The sequence below is a fragment of the Salvelinus alpinus genome, chromosome 2 (genome assembly GCF_045679555.1).
Source record: "Salvelinus alpinus chromosome 2, SLU_Salpinus.1, whole genome shotgun sequence".
Classification (NCBI taxonomy): domain Eukaryota; kingdom Metazoa; phylum Chordata; class Actinopteri; order Salmoniformes; family Salmonidae; genus Salvelinus; species Salvelinus alpinus.
The window spans coordinates 58,903,559-58,923,009 of NC_092087.1; the positions used below are offsets into that span (position 1 = coordinate 58,903,559).

The 19,451-nt window shown below is 41.5% G+C and overlaps 1 protein-coding gene across 2 annotated transcripts in view; it reads right to left on the minus strand.

Moving 5' to 3' along the window:
• Positions 1 to 15,325, minus strand: part of LOC139565805 (vesicle-associated membrane protein-associated protein B-like) — a 33,349-nt gene extending 18,024 nt beyond the window's left edge. The window contains exons 1-3 of one of the 2 annotated variants that reach the window (XM_071386389.1): positions 15,054 to 15,323; positions 11,494 to 11,711; positions 7,709 to 7,861 (exon numbers count right to left, since the gene is read on the minus strand). In XM_071386389.1, coding sequence (XP_071242490.1) covers positions 7,709 to 7,861; positions 11,494 to 11,593 — 253 coding nt within the window. In that variant the 5' untranslated portion in view covers positions 11,594 to 11,711; positions 15,054 to 15,323. Of the gene's footprint in view, positions 1 to 7,708; positions 7,862 to 11,493; positions 11,712 to 15,053 lie in introns of both variants that reach the window. The other variant, XM_071386398.1, reaches the window with a different exon arrangement.
• Between the last annotated feature and the right edge of the window lie 4,126 nt (positions 15,326 to 19,451).

The window sequence follows — 19,451 nt, forward strand, 5'->3', positions numbered from 1 at the left end:
AAAGTGTACTGTTAGCTAGCTAATGTTAGCTGGCTGGCTCGCTAGCTAACATTATGTGTATGATCTTATTACTCGTATCTCAGAGCCATTTGCTTGACTAGCTAGCTAACATTGAACCTGGTTGGTTAGTTACCTGCAGATTCATGCAGGGTAGTAACGTCATGAGTTGGGATTATGGTTCATTGTTTACCTAGCTAGCTACATGTCTTAACAAAAGACTCATCTGAGTGTGCCAGAGCACAGAAAACTGTTGAATTTACGAATGCTCAACACCCGTTGAAAAGGGCCGGTGTCAGTCAACATTGGCAAAAAAGCGTAATTAAATTGTTGCCAGATGCACAGTTACAGTCACCAATGCTCTGGATAACAGCCTAACCAGCTCTGCTAGGGCGAATAAAATGGTCTGAGCGGGGTGCTCTCATTTGTGTCTGGAAATAGCTAGCAAGCTAGCCAATATTAGCTTGGGTGCTTGACTGCGAAGTCAGAACGTTCGGGTCAACCATACTCAAATTGACCATAGCGTCCAGTGTGAGCTCTGAACGCTCCGAGAGCGAAACGCTCTGAATTTACGAACCGACAATCTGACAACACAGTTGCAGTCACCAATGCTCTGGATAACATAAAAGCCTAACCAGCTCTGCTAGGGCAAGTAATGTTCTCTCATTTGTGTCTGGGAGTAGCTAGCAAGCTTGGGTGCTTGACTGGTGTTGTTAGTACAGAATGCTCGGATCAACCCTTAAAGAGATGGGTGGGGCTGAAGCTTAAGAGGGTGGGAATGATGCTGAATGGTTGTAGACAAAGGGCTCTCCAGTAGTAGTACCAAAACATTCAAAGGCCAAGTTTTTCAACTTCCAAAGCAAAATTACTTCCCCAAAAATGTATGATATACCATTTTGTAGCTCTGAGTCTCTACTTTTATCGAATGTAAAAAACACAATTTTGTAGCAATTTGAGCCGGTCGGTCACATATATGTACCTATTCATTTCCCCCCCATCACTAAAGTACACCTACAAAAAGCTGAGAAAATCCTCTATCCAACTGGATTTTAAAAATGTTATACAATCAGGACACTTTTTTCTACCCAAACACTTTTTTGGGGTGTAAAGAAGAGAGAGTGGCTCGCTTGACAAAGTAGCAGGCCCCAGCAAAACGGGTACAGTGTCAGGTAGGCAGACACTTAGAACCGAGACCTCTAGAGGGCGTAGTTCTTCTTGACATTGTGTATTATCTCTAGGTGTCAATGCAATCAGCCCAGCCGTTAATACACTCGTGTCCCCTGGGGACCGGATTGTACATAAAACATCCTCCTATCAGGCTGCAAAGGCTTCCCCCTTAAGTAGATTTAAAGAAGGGCCACAAAAAAATATAATATATATATAAAAATATGCATACCGTCTTAATAAAACAATTTCCCACCAACATGATATGGGGTTAGCTACTTCTGGACGTTGTGTACAGCAGGGGTAAACAGACTGGTGGAACGTGATTGGTTGAACGCTGTACACAACACAGTAGCCACCCTAGCATGGTGGTGGAAATTGTGTTTTATTAAGGAAAGCCATTAAAGCTAGGAGGAAACCGATGCCTTTGCAGCCTGAATGGATTATGTTTTATGTACTCGCTGGTTGCGGGGGGTTAGGAGTGTATTGCTGGCTATGCTATTTGCTTTGGGACCAGATGACCAAAGACCAGACAACGTATACTTTACTGAACCTTGGGGCTAGCAGACACTTTCATTACAGGAATCATGAGGATAATGTACTTTACTGTTTGACCGAATCGGCAGGTATCCTAGTGGTTAGAGCGTTGGGCCAGTAACCGAAAGGTTGCTGGATCGAATCCCCGAGCTGACAAGGTAAAAACCTGTTGTTCTGCCCCTGAGCAAGGCAGTTAAACCCACTGTTCCCTGGGCACCGAAGAGGTGGATGTCGATTATGGCAGCCCCCTGCACCTCTGATTCCGAGTGGTTGGGTCAAATGCGTTAGACACATTTCAGTTGAATGCATTCAGTTGTACAACTGACTAGGTATCCCCCCTTTCCCAAATCATGGTTTTAGCCTCCTAAAAAAAAAAAAAGGACGTTTTGAGGGAGTCGCAAAATGCGACTACATGGTCGCAGTCTGGAGCCCCGAATAAAAAAATAAGTAATATGCGCAACTCTTTAATGCTCCCCAGAGGTTTATTGAGACACGAGTCTCAATAAACTGTGCATCTCAAAAAAACGCTCGGGAGTTGTGGATACATCTTGTTATTTGAAAGAAGAAAGATCATACAAATGGAGTAAGATGATTCATTAAGCAACTTTATCACCCTTGATACGGATATACACCTTGATGAGGAGACTATTTAGAGCATGCTGTCATTATTGGATCTCAAAACAATAATATGGAACAATAACATTAAGGAAAACGTTATTTATGGACAGCCATAAGGAAAGGAATTGCAATATAAGAATGTTTAAGTAAGCTTACTGTAGAATGCTGGGTTTAAAAGGCCTTTGAGACAATTAAGACCTATGACTTCCGCACAAAGTAGTTACATTTGTTGACACAAGGGCCCCTTTCTCTGATTGAGACCTCCATGCTACATAGTTTCCCATTCAACTCAGCACAATACAAATCAAGTTGAGCACTTCTGTGGTGTGTGTTTAACAAACGTTTTGTGGGGGTCACACTTCAAAAGCTCCATGTGGATCTCCAACTAAGCCTGTAAATGACACATTAGGGATTTTAGGTATCATGTGGCAAAGTGTTTCCTTTCAGTCTAGCCAAAGTGGATTTCCACATTGCCTTTTGTGCTGCGCTGTTTACAATTATAGGAAAAGGCCTCTGTCAGGGTACTGTGACTGTCTGAACAGGGGTTGTTTGGCGCCCACTACTGATTCCCTTGCTGACTTGCAGTCCGACCGGTAAAAAATAAGTTGTGGCAGCAAACAGCCGTGTTAATGAAGCCAGGAAGGCCCTGGGTAGAATTGTCTCCCTCAAAGAACGGCACCGGGGTGAGAACACAGCTGTTGGCCCAGGGAGAAATAGAGGGCCATACCGCTAGCCAACAGAAAGCACTGCAATGAGATGTTCTGTCTGCATAAATGTTCTGCAGAACTGCCTGGATTCTCAACTGATTTCAATATTATTATTTTTTACTGAGGATCGCTTGTATTAAAATTTGAATAAATCTTGATTCCAAGTAATGCAGGGATGTCAAACAAATTTTGCCGTGGGGGCCACATTCAGTCTTCACCTAGGTTCAGGGATGGGCAATTATGACGGTGGGGGCCACAAGAAATCTGAACACATCATGAGGGGCCACAGTGGCAAGGGTCAGCATACCCAATAGGGCTGTCCCCGAAAAGAAAGAAAAAAACATTGGTAGACCGAGAGTCATCTGTTAAATATGTATTTTTCCCTATATAGACATATGTAGGCTAATGAGCTTGTCTGACGCTTTAAGCACACTGTGATTAAATAATTAAACACATGACTCAAGAGGGAGCCAGAGATCAAGATAGCCTAATCAGGAAGAAAAAACCTGTTCCTCCAAATATTCTGCCGTTAATAAGCTCCTGAAGTTGCCGATAATAGGCTACACCAGGGGTCGGCAACCTTTTCCATTTGGAGGGCCAATTTATCTTACCATATCTACCGATCTGCGTGCCAGTTGTGATTGTCATAACTTTTTGTGGAACAGTTTCATTTAGTTTAAAATAAAGTATTCTTATCTCAAAATGAATATGTGGTTAATCAAAATTCTAAAAGTAACTTCTATTGACATGGCCAATTATGCAAAAATATTCTCGCCCCAGTGAGCTCCAGACAGACACAGCTGTAGGCTATTTGCGCAAGGGATAGACCCATTTTATTATGTTTCCACCAGATCAAAACATGACATTTTTCCCCCTTTCACACTGAATGGTTATCTAAAAAAAGAGCTGTAAAGATTTTTGGATGATGTAAAAAAATAAAAAAAAACTTTTGACTTGCTTATTTTAGTTTTAAGTTGAATTGTACAGTATAAAAAGAAAGAACCATTGAGATCACTTAGAATGTATTTGTTGCCACCCCAGGGTCACGCACTACTCATAAAAGAGCATTTAGAACTTTTATTATTAAAAAACATAAAAATACCGTCATACCGTAGTTTAGGCGACTACATGATACTCGAATTGTCCCTATACTCATCATGAGGTTGGTACAGCCTAGCTTATTAATGAAAGTTTACAACATAGGTGCACAGGTCGAGAGAAAATTTAGAAATCAAGGTAACAGTGACACATCCAATACTGACTTGCACTCTTGCCTGCATCTAGCTGATCTAGGGTGTAATAATTAGTCCAACAGTTGCAAATGAGAGTTTCTATTGGAAAAATTCAGGTATGTTTATCCCCGTTTTGTTCAGTTTGCTTCCGTTTAAGAAACGATTTAACAGAATCAGTGGAATGAATACACCCCTGATCACATGCAAATGCAGTTCACTTTCATAGCAGCCACATACAAACAGCATGATCATTTTTGCTCGTTGTATAATTCCAACTCGCATCCATGCACTCTCCTCCTCTCCCTCACCTTTTCCCTTCGTGTGTGGACTTCAGTGCACAACACATCTGCTGTCTGTGACCAGGAGATAAAACCTTTTCAAGCCACACCATATCATAACCGCTACACACAGCTAATATGGTGATGACAATGTAGGCTAACGTCATAGTCAACATAGCTATTAGAACTAATGCATTAGTAAACACACTACAATCATGCAGTACAGGTGTACAATTAGCAAGAAGTTTAGCAGTTACCAAAAGCTTACATTGACTTGGAAGAGTTCCAGTGTTGGATAGCCATAGCCAGCTAGCTAACATAGCATCCTTCTCTGTTTGAGCCAGGTGTTTGAGTAGGCTAAACTAGTTAGCTGCATTCGCTAGCTAAGTGAAAAAACTAAATATATATAGCTAGCCCTCTCTCCCACTTCTCCTTCATTTTTAAATAAAAACATTTGTTAAAACTGTTCAACTATTGTCGTTCTCTCTCCGAGTCAACTACTCACCACATTTTATGCACTGCAGTGCTAGCTAGCTGTAGCTTATGCTTTCAGTACTAAATTCATTCTCTAATCCTTTGATTGGGTGGACAACATGTCAATTCATGCTGTAAGAGCTCTGATACGTTGGAGGACGTCCTCCGTAAGTTGTCATAATTACTGTGTAAGTCTATGGAAGGGGGTGAGAACCATGACCCTCCTAGGTTTTGAATTGAAGTCAATGTACACAGAGGAGGACAGAAACAACACGGGGCTACCCTATAGAGTGCTGTTGAAGCTACTGTAGACCTTCATTGCAAACTATGTGTTTTAATCAATTATTTGGTATAATATTATCTGAAAAGGATAGCTTTTTTAATGTTTCACTATTTTTATGAAATTCACTGAAGAGGATGGACCTCCCCTTCGTCCTCTAAGGAGCCTCCACTGATCGAAAGACCTGCATCACTATACTGAGAGCGTTGCAGTTTCTAAAAGGTCTTATTTGGAGCCTTTGTTCATATTTTTCAGGACCCACATACTGCACAACAAAGATGAGGAGGAAGTGATTCACTGTTTGGGGTAAGTTTATCAAAAACAACGGAAATCACAAAAAAGGTGCATGGACCCTTCTATAACATGCAATTTACATCAATAATTTAGATTTGGTCGTAAATATAAAATTAAAATAACTTCTCCTTTAAATAATTCAGTAATTCCTCAAAAACATTGCACTGTTTTTATCAACAGCAGAGGACTGATAGATAACTGAGAACCGCAGCGAACATAAGGAGAGGAATTTTCTTTCTTATTTGCGCCAACAAAGAAAAAGGGAAATAATATTGTCAAAGTAATGGATTACTTAAATTGAAAAACTCAGGGATGCAAACTGGTGAGGGCCCAAAAAGGCGACACTTTTTCTTTGCACTGAAACATGCAAAAAATCCCTGTTAGGGGGAAATGCAGGTTAACTAATTAAACAACAAAGAATATGATCAACATGATCAGTATCTGTGTGTAAAATAAAAAGTGGTTAATGTGAACCTAACTCACAGCAACAACAAAAAAAGTATTGAGAAAAAAACAATACACTAATATTGCAGTTAGCCATGACAGCTAACTTAAAGTAGAAATAGATTGACACAAACAGATATTCTATTTTTGCTCTATTATAGTGGCCACTATAGTAGATGTCGATCAAGTGCACAAGGCTACCTGTGTGCAAAAATAATGTTCACTGAGTAAGAAATTGTATATTCCCCCCTCACTCACACACACACACACACACACACACACACACACACACACACACACACACACACACACGTGTTACTGTCATGTTCAACACAACAAAAGCAATATCTTTGGGCTACACTGCACATTATTACATTGAACACTTTCTCCCTGTGGACATCTGTTCTACAATGTGCCAGCAGAGCCGGATACCCTTTGTTGGCATAATTGATCTCTTTCAGGCAGAGAGTATACCTGGCATACCCCTTTTTATCCACTGTATTGAAAAGTGAGAAAGAGGGAAAGTGGTGGTGTTCCTTTCACCTCTATAGTGGCATCCAACTTAAACCAGGCTCAGCTCCAGCTACACTTGATCCCTGAATCCACTTGTTTAACCTCTCTGCACCAGTGGGACGCTAGCGAACAACCAGTTAAATTGCACCTGGCCAACAACCAGTGAAATTGCAGAGCGCTAAAATTCTAAATACACCATTCGTAATATTAAACATTCTTGTAAATACATGTGTCTTACATCATTTAAAAGCTTAACTCGTTAACACAAAATTAACTGAGTACTCTAACATGTTACTTTGTAACCCCTTACTCCAATCACTGGTTACTATTCTGTGCATAGTAGCCTAGGTTATATGCTGCCGTGTGTGCTCACGTGTGGAATTGTGATTATTCTACAAAAAATATATCTATTTTGAAATAGAATTCATCTGCTCAATTTTGAGAGTTGTTTGGCAAATGTAGGTGTTTTAGAAACCTTAGAATCTGCTCTTCCCGAAAACAAAACGTCTGACCTGCATGAACCTCTGTAGGATGATTTGAAAAAGTTTTGGTAAGCGCTGTTCCCTTCTTTGTCAAATACACACCCTGCGCAGTCTCTTCATTCACAAGACAATTGATCATATTGTCACATTTGACTACTGTCAATTCATTCTTCTCTTCAGCCTTCATCTTTTATTATAGGCATATGTGTGAAATTAGTTTTGATATAGTTTAGGTGTAGTTTTAATGGGCCATTGTCAGATGGCAGTCAACTGTCAGGTGAAAGGAGGGCAGGGAGAAAAAAAAGGAATGTCCTCCTTAAACTCTGATATCAAGATTCTAACAACGATAGTGTGTTGAATAGACCTATTAAGGATAGGTCAAGGACAGGGGGGACATGACTTTAAAAATGGCAGATTTAATTAAAACATGTAATTCTAGTGTTAGACGCCTCACTCGAACACAAGGTAGGTTAGGAAGGACCTGACATACAGTACCTGCTAGTAACATCTAAATAGGGAATACATGGACAATGGTTGTAAACCATAGCACTCATTCAGGCCTACAAACTCCCTGGCCTGGTAGGGTTGCACAATTCCTTCAACCAGGATTTATGAAAAACCTGGGAACTTTGGTTAAGTTTACGTAATTTTGCTACCATACTTCCTGGTGAGATCCACATATACGTACCTGAGACGTTGATTGAGGTGCCGGCGTCGATGACACCGCTGTTTGGCCGGACGCAGTACCGGCGCGGGGCTGTCGTCTTGACTTTGAAGCACACATTCCTGTCTGTGGGGTTGGCGAGCTTTAAGGTTGTGTTGACCACATCCGAGAAGGGACCTGTGATGGGAGAAGAAGGTTTTATTAAATATAAATAAATACTTTACAGAGGTAGGCTTATACACTGACAGAGAAAATATTGGAGACTATCTTTAAAGGTAGATTCAGTAATAGCATTTTACAATTTTAAAACAACACAATAGAAATCTGACAAGACTGCCACTACCGGATTTTACCAATGGGAGCATGCCTCATTCTTTGCTTTGAGACAGTGAGGGGCAATGAGGGGCACAAGGCTATCACATTTTATAACATCTGGATTCATGGGTGGTAACGATGACAGAAAAAGAAGAGTATGAAATTGCCACAAGCAGACAGACTATTGCATGTGAAAGATGCAAACTGTAGAGAAAACATGATGGGCTAATCAAATGAATAGGGTTACTGAATCAGCACATCAAAGGCATAAAAATGTGCTGGATCACCATTGAGGAATGGGGGAGTTTGAAGAGAGAAAGGGAAGTAACAATACAAAAATCATGCTTAAAGCGATTCACATTACGCAATGGTAGAGGAACACATCTTAAGGACAACAAGTCTGAATACTAGGCTTTCAAAACAAAGGAATAGCAGGCCTACTTTAGAGCGAAAATGGCCTACGCTTTTCACTGGGGACATCAATGAACTGTGTTAATGACCCACATCCCGACAATGACGGCTTCACTGAAATGGCAGTAGTCCTAATCATCATCAAATTATTATCTGGGGCTAGGCTTCTTCTAATTCTCTCTCTCTTGGAGGACCTGAGCCCTAGGACCATGCCTCAGGACTAACCTTGGCTGATGACTCCTTGCTGTCCCCAGTCCACCTGGCCGTGCTGCTGCTCCAGTTGTTTCAACTGTTCTGCCTGCGGCTATGGAACCCTGACCTGTTCACCGGACATGCTACCTGTCCCAGACCTGCTGTTTTCAACTCTCTAGAGACAGCAGGAGCGGTAGAGATACTCTGAATGATCGGCTATGAAAAGCCAACTGACATTTACTCCTGAGGTGCTGACCTGTTGCACCCTCGACAACCACTGTGATTATTATTATTTGACCCTGCTGGTCATCTATGAACATTTGAACATCTTGACCATGTTCTGTTATAATCTCCACCCCGCACAGCCAGAAGAGGACTGGCCACCCCTCATAGCCTGGTTCTTCTCTAAGTTTCTTCCTAAGGTCTGGCCTTTCTAGGGAGTTTTTCCTAGCCACCGTGCTTCTACACCTGCATTGCTTGCTGTTTGGGGTTTTAGGCTGGGTTTCTGTACAGCACTTTGTGACATCAGCTGATTTAAGGGCTTTATAAATAAATGTGATTGATTCACATGTTTGAGATGTATGGATCTTGACACATTAGGCCAGAAGCGAACACCAAATTGCAACCCCAGCCTTTTGTCATTGCCTGAATAATAATACAGTAACCTCACTCTACCAACCTCACTAATATCAGTCAATAACAACCATTCTTGCTACTGTCAAAAACCTTCAAAGAGAAAGCACAGATTGTGTCACGTCAAAGACATCTCCCCTCAATTTTAATAAGTAGAGCAGCTGATGCTATTAAGGCCATGACTAGCCTAATTAAAAAGCATTTTTCATGCCAACCACATCCTTGGGTCCTTCGTCTAGTTCCATTAATTCCTCGGCGGTAGCGAACAATGAACAATCGATATCCAAGTCCTCTTAAAAAATATAAAAATCAACAAGAGTAATACAAGAGCAGCTTTTTAACTTCAAGAAAGGATTAGCTATCAGTGGTATCGTGAATAATGGCTCTCGTGCTACAGAACAATAAAACAACAAAGACTTTTAACCGATAGCCTAGATTAAACAAATAGCCTAGGCCTACTAGGTTCACCTCACAAAAACAGTAGCATCTAAGAGAATGCCTAGGATCTTGTAGAAAAATAACATCAGTGGCATCTTGAAAGAAGGCACTGGTCCCACAGCGACAGAAATGTGGCCTTTTTAATTTATTAGGCCCATCAAATAGAAAAGTTGCTTAAACCGTATAGTCTAAAACATGTAGCCTGGGCCCCTATCTTAAGAAAAGTCGGCTATGGAGGAGAATTAGGAAGGACGTAGCTGGTTGTAACGGTAACCCAACCAGATGCAGTGAAAATAGATCAAATTAATTTGGTATATTGTAACAGCTTTATTTAACTTGGTCAAAACTATGTGGAATACTTTGAATCGCTGAGGAATCCAACTACCTTCAATTTGTTTCTAATAATCTCTAATAGTCTACAGATAGCCTGGACAAGGTAGGCTAACGGCTGTCCTTGAAGAACAAGAGGACATTTGAGGCACCAGGGGCGTAGGAAGGAACACTACTAGCCTCAAGCCACTACATCCAACCAGATCCTTTCTTTACTTAGCCATCTCTGTCAAATCCCTCTGCACAGACAGACTTCAAGTTCACACCCAACTTGATCATGTATCTCACAAAGAATGCTAGCCTACAGGAATGCAAACACTAAGTCAAATCTGATTTCAAAATGATATTGCACCACCCGAGTTGTTTCACTGAAGAGTGACCTTCCATTGAAATTCCACGTGTCTGTTGTGGAATTGCTCAATATCAAACCACTTTTGTTTTTACAACTCTGAATCATGATGGTTGCATTAAGTTGGTGAACTCACAAGCCAGACCACAAAATGATATCCTCAACAGAATGACTCAGGTCAGCTACACTTTTGTTTCTGTGAAACCAGTTTGATAGGAAGCAAAAGCCTTCGGAAAGCACTTGGCCACTTGACATTGAGCAGCATACAGCTGTACAGGATTTAACTCCTCAACTGGATTTACAAACTAGCCTTAAAACATTCCGCAGGACCTCAGAGTACACTTTGCACTAAAAGGAAGAACATGGGAGATTCGAGGGATGATAAATTAATATCTGAGTCTGAAAGACTCCATTTCAGGCTACCAAAATAAAACACACCTGCATTCTAGCTGGTATAGAGGAGGAAGGCCTTGCATTTGAGGGAGAGATGGATGCATTGTGAATGGAAATGTGGAAGTGAGCTGCCTTAGTCGGAATTAGCACATACACTAAGATTCTAGATAAAGTTTCACCCCACAAATGTCCACAGCAACTGACACTTCCCATTGCACACTGAGCCAAGAGAGGTGAAATTCAGACCCTCACAATTGGTGGAACATCGGTTTCAAATAAACGACTCACTCAGCTAACTCCTGTGTAGTTGATCTACAACTTCCTGAAAGTGCCTTGGGATACTTTCCAACTGGCAGAAAAAGTACAGCGACAAAAATAGAGTTCTGAAGGACATATATTTGATGCTGTCATGTCGTCTGAAGGGTGTGTTTTAAGGGAGAGCAAGACTGTTTGGTACCTTGAATGTGTAGTTCCAAATTTACATTTTTACAGATTAAGGAGATTTACACTACCAGGCAAATAATTTAGAACACCTACTCATTCAAGGGTTTTTCTTTATTTTTACTATTTTCTACATTGTAGAATAATAGTGAAGACATCAAAACTATGAAATAACATATACGGAATCATGTAGTAACCAAAAAAGTGTGAAATCAAAATATATTTTATATTTGACATTTTTCAAATAGCCACCCTTTGCCTTGATGACAGCTTTGCACACTCTTGGCATTCTCTCAACCAACTTCACCTGGAATGCTTTTCCAACAGTCTTGAAGGAGTTCCCACATATGCTGAGCACTTGTTGGCTGCTTTTCCTTCACTCTGCGGTCTGACTCATCCCAAACCATCTCAATTTGGTTGAGGTCTGGTTATTGTGGAGACCAGGCCATCTGATGCAGCACTCCATCACTCTCCTTCTTGGTAAAATAGCCCTTACACAGCCTGGAGGTGTGTTGGGTCACTGTCCTGTTGGAAAAACAAATGATAGTCCCACTAAGCGCAAACCAGATGGGATGGCGTATCGCTGCAGAATGCTGTGGTAGCCATGCTGGTTAAGTGTGCCTTGAATTCTAAATAAATCACAGACATTGTCACCAGAAGAGCACCCCCACACCATAACACCTCCATGCTTTACGGTGGGAAATACACATGCAGAGATCATCCGTTCACCCACACCGCGTCTCACAAAGACATGGCGGTTGGAACCAAAAATCTCAAATTTGGACTCCAGACTAAAGGACACATTTCCACTGGTCTATTGTCCATCGCTCGTGTTTCTTGACCCAAGCAAGTCTCTTCTTATTATTGGTGTCCTTTAGTGGTATCTTTGCAGCAATTCGACCATGAAGGCCTGATTCACATAGTCTCCTCTGAACAGTTGATGTTGAGATGTGTCTGTAACTTGAACTTCGTGGAGCATTAATTTAGGCTGCAATTTCTGAGGCTGGTAACTCTAATGAACTCTGGTAACTCTAATGAATATCCTCTGCAGCAGAGGTAACTCTGGGTCTTCCTCTCCTGTGGCGGTCCTCATGAGAGCCAGTTTCATCATAGCGCTTGATGGTTTTTGCGACTGCACTTGAAGAAACGTTCAAAGTTCTTGACATTTTCCGTATTAACTGACCTTCATGTCTTAAAGTAATGATGGACTGTTGTTTATCTTTGCTTATTTGAGCTGTTCTTGAAATAATATGGACTTGGTCTTTTACCCAATAGGGACATTGTCTGTATACCACCCCTACCTTGTCACAACACAACTGATTGGCTCAAACACATTAAGGAAAGAAATTCCACAAATTAACTTTTAACAAGGCACACCTGTTAATTGAAATGCATTCCAGGTGACTACCTTATGAATGCCAAGAGTGTGCAAAGCTGTCATCAAGGCAAGGGGTTGCTATTTAAAGAATCTCAAATATAAAATATATTTTGATTTGCTTAACACTTTTTTGGTTGCTACATGATTCCATATGTGTTATTTCATTGTTTTGATGTCTTCACTATTATTCTACAATGTAAAAAATAGTAAAAATAAAGAAAAACCCTTGAATGAGTAGGTGTTCTAAAACTTTTGACCAGTAGTGTTTAAAGATGCTCTAGCTCATTGGTGAACACTTGAGCCCAAAAGGACCACAGCAGAATTTGTTGTCACCAAAGGCCTACCTTTCAATGGGCAATTTTAGCCTATGATGCTAGGTGATTTGATTCTCTGTCCAGTCAGACTTTAATGAATCACAATCAATTAAGTGTTACAACACAATGGAAACTGACATGCTTATCAATATGCCATGTGTGGAGCATTTCATACAAATAAACTGTGTGTAGGCCTAATATAGTTTACCTTAATAAAGATCTATCACAAATAAATTGTAAAGTCCCCCCTTCCATCTGCTCACTCTAATGCCCTGCTCCAGTTACAGCCATGGCCACTGCGCTGTCTCTACTTTACCAATGTACTGTACATCAGTGAATGATGAAGTCTTCAAGACTGGAATTGAGCTCATCCAACTCTGGGTAAGTAGAACGGCTGCCTTCACTGCCAAAATCTTGTAATGTGGTTGTTATCAGCTGTGTGTGCAGGGCAGGAAACTGTCTCGTGAGTGCTGAGCAGCAGCCAAACAGAGCAGTTTCTATGGGTAACGTTACTCACATGCAGAGCGGGGGACAGACAGACGAGCAGCTAATGGAGGAAGTTATTCCTGATTTCTGCACGTAAAAATGAGCAAGGGACGGGAGTGATTTTTATCAGGATGGGACAGGAAAGTTTCAGGACTATAGAACTGTTGCGGGATCAGGATAGTACGGGAAAATTTGACAAGACGGGACAGGAATGGATTTTCACTCCCATGTCAACCTCCATCTCAGACTACTCACCCCACTAGGCTATAAATAGAAAATCACTACTAGTAGGCCTAATCAAAAATACATAAATGAAAAGCTTAGTTCAGGTGTGTTGTAATGTTCTCGAAACATGGCCATAATTTAAAGGAAACATATTGAAAATCATTTCTTAGACCCTGGGTTCCCAAACTTTTTAATGTAGAGGACCCCTAAATAACAAAAAGAACATCAGGCTTATAGGAGAGGCCTATGATTGTGAATTGCCTGACAGAAGTCATGACTTTCTTGTGAATGAAATATTGGTATGAGTAAAACTAAAATTGTGTCAATTTGCCAAAGACCCTGAAACCCCCTTGCAGACCTCCAGGGGCACCTGGACCCAAGTTTGGAATACTCCTGAACTGGCCCGTGTGGCTTGGTATTTCCTTGAGGTTAGGCTAGCCTACTTCTTGTCATTAGCAATTATCTTAGTTGGCTCAACTTGCAATGAGCCAAGACAAATAAAGAGCCTACCCTCACAACAAGCAGAGCAGTTTTAGCAATGTATTATATTGGCTTGACATGTCTACCAAGGCCGTGGGGCATCTCAAAAAGTCTGTAGAAAGACACTAATTCAACAGGCACAGATTAATGGCTATTTATTATTTTGGATCTCAAAGATGACCTAGAATTAATTTGTGATAATGCTTCAGGAAACATACAGAAGCTCCTGGAACTCAATGGGTCAATAAATTCAAATTTACCTGGACACATTGTAATTCTTAGGATGCTCAGTACAAACTGTCCATATGGCACCCTGAGTTATATTGTGCTCCTTAACACACCTGGTCAAGAACACCTGGTCACCGATGAGAAAAACCTCCAGATAAAAATGGTATTTCATGCCTAGTTCCATCTGAAAGCTGGCAAGCCATTAGAATGACAGCTAGCGAATTAACTAGTTAGCTACTCGCTAGCTAGGAAACGAACTACTGTTAGCGTGCTATCATTATGCTTGAAAGTAGAGGCAATCAGCTGGCATTCATTGATAGCTTGCTAGCTCAAAGGGCTACTACCTACACTGACAATGTTGTCAGTCAAGCACGATAATAAAACGACTGACTGGCCTATTGGAAAGCTATTGCACAATGCACGTGAAACAGAATGCACCAACGTTAGCTAAGTAGTTAAAATACTAGGTTAACTAGACATTATTAATAGCGCCAAAGACCTGTCAGGGCGCTGCAGTTGGAACGTTAGGTAGCTTTTTTTCCAGCAGGCCTGCCTGGTCAAGGTAACGTAAACTGGCTAAAACGTTAGCTAGCTAGCGAACGCAAGTCAATGTTCATTCGAAATTATTATCCTCCTTAACTCCATATTAAGATTTTACAAATGAAGGGTATGATGTGCCCCCCCCTCCCTCATTACGCTGGGCCTGTTACTACCTCCCCCTCCCTTCAGAGTTGGGCCCTCCCCTCAGTCTCTTACCTCGGAATTTCAGTTCGTGCTGTGGCTCCAAGAGCAGGACCTGATCTTGCCTGGCCATGTCCTAGCGGTATCAAGGGGATAGCTCAATGTAAATGGTTTCCGTAGATTACTCTATTGTGGTGATGTTAACTAGTGTTATGTTTAGAGTTAGTATTATGCTAATTAGTTATGACTATCCAGTCCCCCGGTCACCGCAATTAGACAGGGTGCTACTAGCGGCTGTTGTGATGATGATGATGATGATGATGATGCAGCAGGAAGGGAGTGAGAGTGAGAGAGGCTTCGTGCGACGTCACTGACCCTGCATAGCCACTGAATTGTAATGGCGTCTTTTTGTAGGCACTAACTCCTTCATGGTTCGTTTGTCAAAGCCTATAGGAAGGTTTTGGGAGGTTTTGGGATAAACGCCAAAAATATGGTCTGTGGTAAACACAAGCTTAAGATATCTAATAGGTTTTGTTCTATGAGATAAACTTAATCAATGTCACTTTTTGTGAATTTTGAAGCATTTGTATAATCAAAATTCTATATCGCTCGCAAGCATGTAGTCCTAAAAACGGAAATGAGGTAAGGCTACCTCTGGTTCGTTCAGCCATTCCGATGGGGAAAATTAATGGGGAAAGAATAGGGTTTCGCAGGCTTAGGAGATCTTATATGTTTTGTTCTACGAGATAATATAAGTCAGTTAACATGACCTTTATGAATTATGAAGCCTTTATGTGCTTCTTTTGATTACATGAATGCTTAAACATTCACACAAAGTGACGTTAGCTGATGAAGATTATCTCATAGAACAAAACCTATAAGATTTCCTAAGCCTGTGTTTACCACAGACCTTATTTTCTTAGTTAATCCAAAAACTCCATTAATTTCCACATAGGCTTTGTCCAACGAACCATGGCAGAGTTAGTGCCAACAAAAATACACCATTACTATTGCTCTCTATGAGGAGTGAAGTGGGGATGCGAGGAGTACAGGGGCAACGACAATACAGTAGGTAAGTACAGACAGTACAAGTTTAGAAACTCTGGTACAAGCGAGAGGGAATATTCTTCTCCTTCTTTAAATTTATTGGCGGATCGCATCCAACTAAGAGGTGCATACTCCGCCACCTACTGTATTTATACATCTATACAAAAAGGGGAGGGAAAAAGGATGGGGATAAGGGAAGAAAAATATTCCTATCGAATAACCCTACTCCCATTAAAACGTCACCACTTTTCCACTACTTGGTCCTATCTGATCCTACACCAGGCCGGCAGCCTGGGAGGATGGGATACTATCGTTCAACACACTCTTCTGCAGTAAAATCTCGTACACCCAAGAACTTCTCTGCAGCTGCCACCACAAAATCTATTTTCTGTGATTTACATTCCATTTCTGTGGTACAGTTGATAATCATGGCTATGAACGCTAAGAACACAGCCTTACTGAAACACGTTATTCCTATCACTGTCTATTGGCCTCGGCCTACTCACAGGGAGCTTCTTATGATCCCTTGCCCTGGACCCATCTTCCTCTACTACTCTCTTCACTGCCTCAGCATACGACACCTTCTGTACTACTCTGATCCTGGCAACCGGCTTGAACTGCCTTTCTCTCACCGGACACTCAAGCACCATGGATAACCCTACAGTTAACACATACAGCTTTTTCTTCTCACATATAGGAATCTCCCTTCTACACACTGATGCTTGTCACATATGGATAGGTGCAGTGACAATGTGTTGTTTTTACAGGGTCAGGCATAGTAGTACGGCGCCCCTGGAGCAAATTAAGGTTACATGCCTTGCTCAAGGGCACGTCAACATTTTTCACCTTGTCGGCTGGGTATTCAAACCAGCAACCTTTCAGTTACTGGCCTAACATTCTAACCGCTACCTGCCACGTTATGGCTTCATAAAATTAATCCCATACATCATGCACTTCTAGTTCAAACACAACCTACAATGTTTGAAGTTTTGTTAATCCTGTGCAGTTTATCAGACAAGTGTAAATTGATAAAACTTAAATAATTAAATCACTTTGATAAATGATTTACTCATGAAAGGACAGATATATCATTTATGATGTGTCTATATGTCAGGAGGTGTGTCTGTAAACCATATCTGCAAATGTGGGAAAAGTCACAGTCCCAATACACAGCTCTGTGGTGCACCTATTTAGGTATCCCCCTAAACAATTGTCACTTCATGTAGTGAATTCATAACATGCATGTAACACAGGTTTACTTGAAATAACAAAAATTACTAGCCCTCAGCACTATTCAAACTGAGTGTGGAACCATCTCCCAGTGATACACATACCTGAAGTGTATATATATAGCCAGAGGGCTGGCTGTCACTGGAGCAAGAGGACCTATTACTTAACACTGTCACTATCTCCCTGAAGCACATAAGCACACACACCCTCCAAGGTACACTACATGACCAAAAGTATGTGGACACCTGCTCGTCTAACATCTCATTCTCAAATTGGTCCCCCCTTTGGTGCTATAATAGCCTCCACTCTTCTGGGGAGGCTTTCCACTAGATGTTGGAACATTGCTGCAGGAACTTGCTTCCATTCAGCCACTAGATCATTAGTGACGTCGGGCACTGATGTTGGGCGATTAGGCCTGGATCGCAGTAGGCATTCCAATTCATCCCAAAGGTGTTGGATGGATTTGAGGTCAGGGCTCTGTGCAGGCCAATCAAGTTCTTCCACACCGATCTCGACAAACCATTTCTGTATGGACCTCACTTTGTGCACGGGGGCATTGTCATGCTGAAACAGGAAAGGGCCTTCCCTAAACTGTTGCCACAAAGTTGGAAGCACAGAATCATCTAGAATGTCATTGTATGCTGTAGCGTGAAGATTTCCTTTCACTGGAACTAAGGGGCCAAGCCAGAACCAGTCCCAGACCATTATTATGCATTTGGGCAGGTAGCGTTCTCCTGGCATCCGGCAAACCCAGATTAGTCCGTTGGACTGCCAGATGGTGAAACGTGATTCATCACACCATAGAATGCGTTTCCACTGCTCCAGAGTCCAATGGCGGCGAGCTTTACACCACTCCAACCATGCTTGGCATTGCGCATGGTGATCTTAGGCTTGTGTGCAGCTGCTTGGCCATGGAAACCCATTTCATAAAGCTTCAGACGAACAGATCTTGTCCTGACATTGCTTCCAGAGGCAGTTTGAAACTCGGTAGAGTGTTGCAACCGAGGACAGATTATTTTTATGCTCTTCAGCACCCGGCGGTCCCGTTGTGTGAGCTTGTGTGGCCTATCACTTTGCTAGCCGATGTTGCTCCCAGACATTTCCACTTCACAATAACAGCACTTATAGTTGACCGGGGCAACTCTAGCAGGGCAGAAATTTGACGGACTGACTCGTTGGAAAGATGGCACTTATGATGGTGCAACATTGAAAGTCACTGAGCTCTTCAGTTAGGCCATTCTACTGCCAATGTTTGTCTATGGAGATTGCATGGCTGTGTGTTCGATGTTATACACCTGTCAGCAACAGGTATGGTTGAAATAGCTGAATCCACTGATTTGAAGGGGTGTCCTCATACTTTTGTATATATAGTGTAGCTCTGGTCCAGGGAGGTAGTGTGTTCCTCTACTGTCTTAGAAGAGGAGTGTGCTCCTACGCCCTTGACCAGAGCTACCACCAAGGTATTCTCAGTCCAGCCCATTAGACTGTATCCACACACACCTTCCTTTAATATCTTTTTTTATTATTAGTAAACCCTTTTAGACATTTAGCAACTCACTGCTAACAAATGTTTTCAGGCTTTTTATTTATATTTACAATCATTATGAAAAGTATGAAGGCTAAATATGGCAAAATACTAGTGGAATTATTTATACTGAACAAAAATATAAATGCAACATGCAAACATTTCAAAGACTTTACTGAGTTACAGTTCATATAAGGAAATCAGTCAATTGAAATGAACAAACAAAAATAAAATAAAATTGCATTTGTCACGTGTGCCGAATACACCAGGTGAAATGCTTACTTACAAGCCCTTAACCAACAATGCAGTTTTAAGAAAAACAAGTGTTAAGAAAGTATTTACTAAAATAAACTGAAATAAAAATAATAATTATCAGTCAGTTTTCTCTGCAGTAGCTGTTAAGAAGCCCTTTGAACCTAGACTTGAAACTCCGGTACCTCTTTCCGTGCGGTAGCAGAGAGAACAGTCTATGACTAGGGTGGCTGGAGTCTTTTAGGGCCTTCCTCTGACACTGCCTGGTATAGAGGTACTGGATGGCAGGAAGCTTGGCCCCAGTGATGTACTGGCCCATGCAGCTGTAAGGATCTGAGGACCCATGCCAAATCGTTTCAGTCTCCTGAGGGGGAATAGGCGTTGTCGTGCCCTCTTCATGACTGTCTTGCTGTGTTTGG